The sequence below is a fragment of the Leishmania mexicana genome, chromosome 30, assembly GCF_000234665.1.
Source record: "Leishmania mexicana MHOM/GT/2001/U1103 complete genome, chromosome 30".
NCBI classification, from domain to species: Eukaryota; Euglenozoa; class Kinetoplastea; order Trypanosomatida; family Trypanosomatidae; genus Leishmania; species Leishmania mexicana.
Genome location: NC_018334.1, coordinates 698,837 through 710,006, shown reverse-complemented (window position 1 = coordinate 710,006; position 11,170 = coordinate 698,837). Strand labels below are relative to the sequence as shown.

The window sequence follows — 11,170 nt, the reverse complement described above, 5'->3', positions numbered from 1 at the left end:
CCGTCGCTGCAGTTCTCTTGTCCACGTCTAGCGGAGGAGCTGTGCCTCTTTTTCGTTCGTAGAGAGGTGTTGTGTGCGTGTGAAGGTCGTGGAGGGAGCCAGAGGACGAGGGGAGAGGAGGGTCATCCATTTCTCTCCCCTTCACCGATGACGACGTCCGTTCGTGGGTGTGTTCACTGCAACATGTCCTCTCGTGGCGCTATCTGTGCCACGGCGGCCCCCTTTAGCGCTGCATGGTGCTGTTGTGCTTACGCGTTCAGTATGGTGTACTGCCTCTCTTACAGCTGCACAGGTTTGCTCTCCTTCCTCTTGTAGGGAAGGCCTCCACACCTCTTCCCTTTATTGGCCCCTTTCCGTTTTTTTCTTTTCTGAGTCGCGTGTCGTCGTTGTCGTCGATACGATCGTTACCGTTACCGTTGTCCTCTGCACCATTCTCTCTTCTTCTCTCAGACTGTATACCTCTCTCTCTGTCTATGTGTGTGTGCGTGTCTGCTTACCTCCCTCTCTCTCTCTCTGCGTTTTCGCGTTGTGCTCTGTTGTTTTTCTGTGTGACTTTTTTCCCTATTACCCTGAGGCTGGAGGGGGGAACGCACCCCTCTCGGTGCGTGGCATCTCAGGGTCCAGCGCACCCCCCTCTGCGCGTGTGCGTGTGTGTGGGGAAGCCGAGCCGCCCTTCTATCCCCTGCCAATGCTGCACTACCTATGGCCGTAACAGGGTCAGGCAACCACGTACGTAGGGGGGTCGAGGCAATGTATCGCTGCTGATGCCGGCGGTGAGGCCACGGATGGCGTTGCGTCGGAGAGATCTTCGACAGTGGACACGCTTGCACCACCCGTGTGATGGGCCGGGTGTCGGCGTGACTCGAATGCATCCCACCTGGCCCTCACACACCGCCCACTGGTGTGGGGAGCCTGAGCGACCCCGTGGTGTATGAACCAAGTGGCGACCGGCATGATGTGCGCGGCTGTGAGGCGCCCTGTGAAGCAGGCCGGGTAGAGTGCGAGGCATGGACCGTGCTCTCAGATGGCTGAGTCGGCGCACTGGTGTAATGCGCCTGTGGGTGCGGCTGCTTCGCAGGAGGCGATGAGGGGAGGGGAGGGAGGCTGTAGCAGGCCGGGCGGCGTGTTGTACGGCTGATGCGTTGTAGCAGAGAAGTGGGCACGTTGATCAAAACACCGGATTGGAGCGTTTAGGACTTGCCGCCATGACAAACACCCAAACGGCACACCGCAAATCTTGTATTTATTATTGAGTAGTTCTACAGCAGACAATCCAAGACGTACTTGCGTGCAACCACAGCGCACCCACCTCGACGACACTACGGCTGAATCCTCGTGGTCTAGGACGTCCTGTTTGCCATCGACTGGAGGCATGTGTCTAGCAGGCTGCTTGGTTCTTCTCGGTCCCCTTCTTGTTCTTTGGGTGCGTGCTGCGCTTCAGCGGGACGGCATCGCAAAGAAAACTGCGAATACCCCCAAAAAGGGAAGGATCAACACTGGCTTAGAGTGACGTAGAGTAGCACTGATACTCGTGCGAGTGTCTCGCTCTCCCGACCTCCGCCGTCCTTCGCCACTTCTGGCGCGTGCGCGCTTGCTGTCTGGTGCTCTCCCGTTTCCGCCCCTTCTGCTGCTCCGTCTGACGACCTCGCTGGGGAGGGGGATCGCCTGGCAAAGAGCTGAGGCGTTCTTTCATGCAATGTGTGCCTGTAGAGAAAGTGACGGGGCCGAGCGTGCTCCTGCGGCGGCCTGCGCTGGCCCTTCAGCGCCAGTGCTGAGTCTTCCAACGAAGAAGCGACACGCTCCTCGTGTATCTGTCCCTCTTCTCCCTCACTTCGCTACTTCGACTCATCTGTCTTCTCTCGTCTACCGCTCTCTTCGCCTTCGTCCTTGTGGTGCGTCCGCCCTCCGCACTCTACTGCCCTGCCGGGGTGTGACGGTGCTGCCCTTGCCCATCCGTGATGGCCGTGTGGACATCCACCAACTGCTGTCGAGGCCGCGCAGCAGCCGTCTCATCGTGCACGAACATGCATTGAAGAACAAGAACGACGAACACCCCGAAATCGCTTACAAAATCGACGACACCCCGACGAAGAGGAGACGAGCAGAGTTTGGAGCGTCTGTCGGAACTAGTTTCGTGCTCGAGAGAACGCCTACGAAGCGGCGCACGAGAATTGGACGCCGGGCAGCCAGACATCAGGCGTGACCTCCGCGTGCAGTTCTGTTGCCCCTCCTCTCTTTTCTTTTTTTTTCACGAGAAGGCAGAGCCCGTTGGCTGGCAGCGGCATCCCACACAGACAGAGACCTACCGCTCACCTTCAGCGATACGCAGACCATGGGTGTTGCACCAAGCCGTGAGACGATCCGGCGAGGCTTTTTCAATGTGAATCAGGCAAACTCGTCGGCTGCCGGCAGCGGCAGCGGGGGTGGGGGTGGCAGCAGCAAGCGCCAAGACATCATCCTCATCCCTCTCACAAAGGAGTACTTCCCAAGTCCCGACTGTCCGCTGTTCGTGCAGTTCCACAAGGCGCGCTGCGATGCCGCGGTGAACTACTACTTCCGACGGCCCGGCAATCCGGGGGACCTGAGACGTATTCCCAACTACGCGAGCTCCTACCGATTACCGGGAGAGGAAACGCGCGCTCAGCGGCGCCGCCGTCGTCAGCAGGAGCGGGAAGCACGCGCCACCGCTGCTGCTGCGGAGTCGGCCACAGAGAGCGGCGTAGACGCCGATCCGCACGCTGCCAGACTAATGCCGGAAGGGGGCCACAGCAGCAGTGAGGAGGACGACGATGACGACGAGGATGACTCGTACCCCTCACGTGAAGCCCTCTACCGCGGCGTCATTGAGCACGTGGAGGAGATGCTCTTCGACACAGACGCGGAGATGCGGCAAGCCTATGAGTGGGCGCTCGCGCATCCGCACACTACCATGGGGCCCGATGGCAAGAAGCAGCGGAAGGTGCTGCCCGTCCTATGCGCTGTGGCGTTCCGGTCAGACATCAGCAAGGTGCTCAACCTGCACAACGCTGTCCCTGGTGGTGCTGCAGCGCGAACGGCAACTTCTGTGTCCTCTGCTTCCCCGCCGTCGCCATCCTACTCCGGGAGTGGCACCTCCACGGCCATGAACAATATGCAGGCTGCACTAGAGAACGGTGTGTACATGTTTGGTTCTATCATCAACATTGTCGGCTGCTTCGGCTTTGCCTCCATGCAGGAGGACGTGGAGGATGCACAGCGAGTGACGACGCAGGCCTCGGCCATGGCGAACCAGGCAACCAGCCTGCTCACCCCAGGCTCCAGGCAGTCGCCCTCGCTGACAGCAGGGGGAACGTATCACAATGACCCGTACTCCTTCACCAGTAGTCAGGCGAGCAGTGGCGGAATGAAGGCGACGTCGCCGATGACCAGCAGTGGAACGCTTCTGAGGACGCGCGGGACCGGTATGAAAGGTGGCAGCTATCTCGCCCGCATCGGCACCCCCGAGAATGTCATGACGCTGCCGCCTCCGGTGGCCGCCCCACTAGCGGCCATGGTGTTCCTCACCAAATCTGCCGGCGAACAGAACCTTGGACGCGTGACGTACATTGCCGCTAGCACCTACTACTACCAGATGATACAGGCAGGGGTGATCGAGCGTCAGCCCAGTGCTCGAATGGAGGGCCCCATCGCCTATCAGAGCCCGGCCGCAGGCTCGGCACCCCCTCTGCCCCCCTACGGCAGTGGCGCCAACAGTGCTGCACACGTGCCTGCAGCAGATGCACCGCCGCCGATGTATGGTGCTACCGCTGGCTTCGGCTCCTCTGCTTCGCCTGCCACGCCTCGGACGCTGTCCGCCGTCGCACAGGGAGCACCGCGGCCATTCCTGCCGCCGATGGAGACGTTCAGCTTCTCGAGCCTTCTCACCAACATTCCGATTCTATCGTTCCTCTACGAAATGAAGTGGCGCTGGGGCTACCTCGGCGTGCTCAAGGGCGGCACCCCAACGACCGGCCTGAGCTGCAACAGCAGCTTCAGTGGGACCTTGTCGAGTCAACACATGGACAGCATGACGGCTCGCGGCCCGGGCACCATGATGGGTAACCACAGCACCGGCGGCTTGTCTGCTGTTGACCGCAGCGTGGGCCAGGGCGTCACGGACGAGATGGAGATGTGGATCACAGCGGACCAGATGATCCACGGCCGCATCTCGAAGGACCTGGCGCAGCGTCTGTGCTGGTCCCTCGCGGAGCGTCCGGAGGTGATGCAGGAGCGCGTGACGCAGCTGCCGAGTGAGGAGAGCGGGTACTGGCGGTACCGCGGGTTGGTGGATCAGTCGCACCCGCCACCGGTTCCAGAGCCGGGCCGTGTGGTGACGATTCACCCGAAAGACGTCTACGTCATGGGCAGCGATGTCCTGCCGGGCTTCAACGAGGGTGACATTTTGCGCTTCGACCCAGGCTGCCTTGTGTGGTTCGCAGACCACTCGATCCCCCTCGAGGGTGTCGTGCTGGCGGCGATGCGACCATACTGCAAGCAGGCACGCGAGGCGGACTCCGACGACCCGGCTTGGGTGACGCGGCTGTGCGACCGTGACGAGCTCGAGGCTCTGCACAGCGGCGATGGAGATGTCTGTTACCCACCCCCGCCCGCGAGTGCAGAGGAGCTGGGAGTGCTGGAGTCGTGCCCGAACATGGTGCACATCCATGAACACATTGGAAACTTCTACGTCTACCGGTTTGAGCGGGATGGCACTACTTACTACCACGGAACAGTGCCGAACTTTGCAAACCCGAACAAGAAGAAGCAAGCCGCCCCTGGCGGCTCACTGGGCGCCTCCATGTCAGGGTCCCACAATGATGCCAACGCCCCGCCATCCACTGCAACGGTGGCGACCTCTCCTTACGCGTCCTCGATGGCACGGCCGCCACCGACCTTGTCTGCCTCGACGACCGCTGCCAGCGCAAGCAAGCCGGCAAGCGTGCCAGTGCCCAAGACGATTGCCAGCGCCTTGTTCTCACTGCTGCCAGCGTCACGCGCAACGGCGCAGAAGGGCAGCACCGGGACTAGCGATGCCAGTGGTAGTGCGGTGGCGAGAGGGGGAGTCGGGGAGCGCGGCGGGCAAGCCTCTTCACAGACTGGCGCAGGCAACACGTCGGCAGCCCCAACGGCTGCGTACCTTGCCACGCCAGTGGTGTCATCAGCTTCGTCGGAGGCCATGAGAACTGCGCGGAGGTGGGTGCAAGCAATATACAGCTATGCCTACGGTGTGCAGAACGTGCAGGCGACGCGTCGCGGCTCCAGCGCAGCAAACCTGGCTGGCGCTGCTGCAGGGCCATCGCGTCCGCCAGTCCTGGGCGGAGTACCGACGCCCGGCGCTGCCGGAATGAGCCACAGCGGTGGCAGCTACCCGTCGACACCGGTGCGCGGCTCGTGTGGGATGACGCCGACCTCGATTGGAGCGTCCGCTGGCTTCCCAAATGTAGTTGCCGTCGATGTAGCTGTGTGGCCGCCGCAACGGCGCATGACCGCTGTCACAACACCGGTGTTATGCCCGGCGGCTAGTAATAACTCTTTCGCAACTCCTAGCACGCCAACACTTACTGCAGGCAACGGCCCAGCGGTGACCCGACATTCCCGCTCTTCCTCGCGAATACAGATACCACAGACGGGCGCACCAGTTGCGAAGGAGGTCTCGCCAGCGGCGCCGTCTGGCGGTACCACAGGTACTACTGGCACCTCTGCTTCAAAGCTGGTCAAGCGCCACGTGGATGGTGGCAGCTACGAGTGGGACTGGCGGTGATGGTGGACGTGCGCGCGACGTCTTCATGGGGGGGGGCATGCGAGCGGCTCACAGAGAGAGGGAGGCGCCGTTTTGTGTGGTTGTCTATGCGTTGGCGACTCTGGCGTATCGCCCAGCTTTTCTCTAGGCTTCCAGCCATGCTCCATGGTGTGCTGCTTGTGTTTCCTCCCCTCCCGCCTTCGTGTCTCTCTCCCTTCCTTGCCGCACCGTTCCTCAGAAAGAAAACGCTTGTTTCCCTCCCCCCTCTCTCGCTCGATTACGTCACCTAAACTTTGTAGCGGGTCCGTAGCATGTTAGGCACCCCGCCCCTCCTGGCGAAGCACTGTCCCCCTTTTTCCTTTACTGGGTCTTCTCCGCCTCCGCCTTGTATGCTGGGTTGTTCCTGTATATATTTCTCCCCCCCCTCCCCTCCCTCCCCTGCGTTGCCGTTTCTTCTCGTTCCCTTGTTCTTTGTCACACCTGGTGACTTATCGTTGCCTGTTGCCGTTGCCGTTTCGCGGGATACGTCTCAGTCGATGGTGTGGGTGGGCGAGTAAGCGCGGGCATGTGGGGACGGAGAGGGTCGTCGATGTCGTAAGGCGTGTGCGCCATCTCATGCCCTCTTGCTGCGCATCACACCCCCTCCCCTTCCCGTGCCTCATTGTTTTCTTTTTTCATTTTATTTATTTATTTTTTTTCATTATTTCTGTCGTCATATTTTCCGTGCTCCTGTTGCGTTGCTCTGTTTTTGTGTTGCCTCGCTGTGGCTGTTGATGCTGCGTTGGTGGGGGGAGGGGGTGCTCGAGTGCACTTCTCTGCTGGCGTGCGGGACATTCTTTCCTTCCCCCTCCCTCCCTTTTTTTGGTTGTTTCCTGTCCTCTGTGTGTGTGTGTGTGCGGCTTCGCCCGTTACGTCATGTAGGCCTTGCACAGCAGCTGAGCGCAGAGACGAGCTGGGCGATGCACGAGTGAGCGGAGGACGAAGCAATAACAAGAGTGTACAAAGGGAAACTCTCGCAGTGGGGGGTGGGGTAGGCTCTTCCCTCCCCTTTGCTGCCGCTGAACAAGCCGTTGCTCGGATCGTACTTGTTGCACGTGTGGCCGCTACTGACCTCTCTCCGTTTTGTGCTTCCTTTTCTTTTTTCCTTTCCGTTGGTGCCGAATATAGTCCTTTGATTGTCTCAGGGTAGGATGTATCGCTGGGGTGGTGTGGGGTGGGTTGGTGGTGGTGGTGGTGGTGGGGCCTTGCTTTGTGTGTTTTTCAAGTGAGCGGGAGCCTCTACGCGTTCGCGTGTACATGTGACGAACATGCACGCATGTTATCTCCATCCTAACGTCCGTCTTCACACCACACATCTTCGTCGTTTTATTCGTTTTGTTTTTCTTTCGTTCCGCCCTTTCTGGCTTTAACGCGTCTAATACACGCGCGTATGCATCACAGGCCTCGCATTCGGTGGAGGACGAGAACAAAGGGTAGGTATGTGGCGCTTTGCAGTGACCGTGCAGCCGTATCAAGACCGGCGCTCTGTGGTGGAGCAGAAGCGCCACCTCACAGCACGCAGCTACGCACACCCGAGTATGTTACCCACATGCAGTGGTGCGCAATCGATGCTTCTTCTTTTTTTCTTCACCTGTTTCGTTCATTCACCCGACCCTAACCAGTCCCAGCGCCTCGCCTTTTCAGCCTCTGTGCTTGACATGCTGTCCCAACGCCTCGGACGGCTCCGCTGCGTTTCCTTCTTTTTTTTTTACCTCTGTGCCTTCGACTCTGTACTGGCTCGTGGCAGGTAGCCAGATACATGCTACTCTGCACACCTTCATCACGGTCTCGTGGCTGGTGGTCTCCGTCGCGGGGCAATGAAGAGGCATCTGCGGCTGCTCTTGCTGCTCCTGCTGCTACCGCAGCAGCGGTGTGGATGAGTGCGAGGGAGAGCAAAACACAAGGCGACGTGGGGGCAGCTGATCATCAGCGCACGTGTGAGTGTAATATAATAAGCAGCCTTGTTTTCCACTGTTGGAAGTGCGGTATCATTCAAGCTCTCTGGTCGCCGTTGCCTCCCTGCTGTACAAGGCGCCGACACTGCAGCGCACGAGCACGGCAAGCACGTGAATGTGGAGGGGCGAGAGGAAGGCATGGGCCGGAGGGATAACAGGAGCCTCGCTCTACAATTCCACGCGTTCTCCCACATGCTGGGTGTTGCGCACGTCGCGTGTGTTGCCGGTGCGGCGCGGGCAGCCTAGCGTGAGGAACGGCGATGCCCATCCCCATGGGCGCACGATGCGCCACACTCGCAGCGGCACTCCCTGACCCTTCACTGACGCACACAAGTCTCCACTTCATTCGCTTGGAAACTCTTCTCTCTCTTCTTCACCGCGTCATGGTGGTCTCACTGTGCTCCACTTCGGCCTTGATGTCGTTCAGCACACGGCTTTATCATGTGTTTTTCTTTTGAAAACCTACACATCAGCACGGCCTCCACCGCTGTTCCTGCAAAGTGCTTAAACGAACGCGCACACATGTAATCGTGCCTGCCCGTTCCTCCGACGTGCTTCAAACCGGGTTCTCGGCTGCGTTTTGCTTCCCTTCCCACCCCCACCCCCACTCTCTAACGCGAAATGGTTGGCCAAGATAAGGCGAGCGAGGTGATCTTACACGCGACTGCACCCCTCTTTGTGCCCGTTTTTCGTGATGCGCGTCTTGTCGGCTCCTCTTGCACGGCTTACGTGAGGCGAGTGAAAGGAGAGATGACATGAGGAGCATACCCCGACTACAGCAAGCAGCCCTCCTCCCCTCCCGCCACTTTTATCTGTACACCTTTCGCCCCCGTTATCATGGGTAGCCTTCACTCTCTCTTGACTGGCACGCTTGGCCGCGAGCAATCACCCCTGCGTGCGCCTTCTCCGGTCGTATCGCTGTGGTGCCTCCATGGGGGGGGGGCGTGCTTGCACATGGCTGTGCGTGCTGCACGCACGCAGGCAGTGATACGCACAAACTCTGTTTGCACACCCTATACGGCATTTCGCAGCTCTCGTTGTTATCGACAACGTCGCAGAGAGAGGGCGCTCTTGAACGCCTTCTCTGCGCGCTCTGATTCGTAGCAACGTGGCGAACGGGTGCCTCCCTCCCCTCTCCAACAACATCGCGGAGCGGCACGCGTCTCTCCTACCGACGTTTTCGCCTTCACCTGCAACACCCGTCCTCTCGCTCTCTCGCACGCACAGCGGTGTGGTTTCTTTACAACCGCTGCTACAGGCTCGCGTAGCTCGATCGGTGCTGCACACGCGGCCTCGTGGCTGTGGCGCCCGACGACACAGCTTTAATGCGGGCCGCTGAGTACTTCAAAGACGCCTTACAGGAGGACTGCGAGCGCGCGCAGGTTGGCCGAAGGGGCAGTAACGAGCCTTCAGCACTGTACCTGGCCCAGGAAGACTGTGCGCGGGTGATGGCCTCGCTGTGGGCAGCTTGATTTCCCGAAGAGACCCAGGGCCCAAGGTCTGTGGGCATCAACTCCGTTGCCACGATGGGACCCGATCAGCCCAGCTCACGCCTTTGGTGAGGAGGTGGCGAGGAAGAGGAAGCTCACGGCTTGACTGCCGTCGTTGTTGCCCCCAGCTTCTCCGTTGGTAGCGGCGCTTCTCCTCGCGACAGGTCCAAAGAATTCCTCTTCCTCGAAACGGCCCTGACACCTCTCTGAGCCCACTTTGTGTGCTGCCCTGAAGCTCGCTCTCTTCATTCTACTAACGCTGTGCCGGCGCGCTTGGCTCCCCCGGTGACGTGCGACGCGCCTTGAACGACGTTGGCACCTACGCCGCATGCCGAGTGGATGACGGAGGTGCGGCACGTTATGAGCGCGACTCCCGCGCTGCAGGTGGTGTTGCAGGACTGCGGGACCCTCATTCTGGACATGCTGGGCCAGGCGGAGGCGGCTGATCCGGCCGTGGCGCGTTCATCTCTTACGCGTGAGCGGCAGACGGCGATCCGCTCCTTCGATGCCCTTTTTTCATCGCTGCGGGGCCAAGGGCGTGTTGGAGCGTGGAAGCTACGTTGAGCAGGTGGCGTAAGATGGTATTGAGTGTGGGTTGCCAGAGGATGGACCGCGTGCCTTCTGTCAGCTGTTGATGGACGCGGGTGGGTACTTTGTGAACCGCAGTTTGTGCCGTGATGTGTGGACGCTGCGCGCGCGCCAGTTCACGGGACTACCTGGGAGCTCCTCTCCAAGTACTGGATCACATGCGTTGGCACGCCGTGACAGGCGTTCATGAGCGCGAAAGCAGTGCGCAGTTCTGGGGGCGCAATGAACGCCCACAACCGCCTCCTCAGCAGCCCCATCGCCAGTAGCGGCGCGTACGTGGTGAGAGGACTGTCCGCGACTCATTCGTGGTTGCAGCGAAGACGCTGGCCATCGCACTGGAGAGTCCACTCGCTGTGCAGGTTGAGGTGGTGGGCGGCTCGATGGCGCAGGGCCTCGAGATGCTTGGGGGATGTGCAGTGCAAGTGGCCCCGCTGAGTGCTGGGGGATTGACTCGCTGCGTGTGCGTGTTGCAATCCACTGCTGCCGCGATGCGCTTGTCGTAGACGACTGCGTGCAGCAGCAGTACAACTACTGTGGCGCGAATGTGAACGGCGCTGGCGGCCATATCCTCATAACGTAGGATGCACTGAAGGTGTTCCATGACATGCCGCTGTTCAGCAGGCTCAGGCGCGAGACTGCAGGTGTCTCCGGCAGCGACACAAGCAGCAGCGAGAGAGGCGTGTCGAAGGACGATGAAAACAGAGATTAAGGAGCAGACCGGAGGTATCCACCTGCCGACATGGTCGCTGTGCGGGACTGGGACACTCACAGCGTAAGGGGGTACCGTGGAGCTAGTGTACCTGTTCTCTGTTGCACTGAAGAAGTTGCCTGAGCGCGAGTTGGAGAAGCTGCCAAGCTCTATGGCCCCGGGCCTTCCGGGCATCCCCTCTAGGCCGTTCCCATACTACGCAGCCGCAAGCAGCTGATCTCATGCGCGTGAGCATCCGCGTCGTGGAGGCGAAAGTGTTTTATCCTGGATGTGCCACGAATCTGGCGCGAGCGCACGGATGGCTCTGCAGGGAGGCGCGCTCCCCTGGCATGAGCGGGTGCATTCACTGGAGCGGACAGCCTTCATTTTGTTGTTGTTGCTGCCACTGGTAGCGCTACGTTAGGGCGCTCATCGCTCGGCACGGGGCGTTGGCGAAGTCTCCGTTTTCGTTTCTTCTTTCGTTTCGAATTTCCTCTCCCTTTTCTCAGGCGGTGCTTGTAGGCTCACACTGCGTGCTTCTGGAGCACCGACATCGGTGAGGATACTGCTTGGCGCTCCCTCGTGCCAGGGCTGCTCACAGGGTGCGAACAGGGAAGCACGCAAGGTTGATGCGCTCGGGGCCACGGAGGGT

General features: G+C 60.3%; 1 protein-coding gene across 1 annotated transcript; it reads left to right on the top strand.

Moving 5' to 3' along the window:
* Positions 1-2,332: 2,332 nt before the first annotated feature.
* Positions 2,333-5,779, top strand: LMXM_30_1500 (conserved hypothetical protein; the record flags this gene model as incomplete). Its single annotated transcript, XM_003877621.1, has 1 exon — positions 2,333-5,779. One exon carries the CDS (start codon positions 2,333-2,335, stop codon positions 5,777-5,779), a length of 3,447 nt encoding a protein of 1,148 aa, XP_003877670.1.
* Between the last annotated feature and the right edge of the window lie 5,391 nt (positions 5,780-11,170).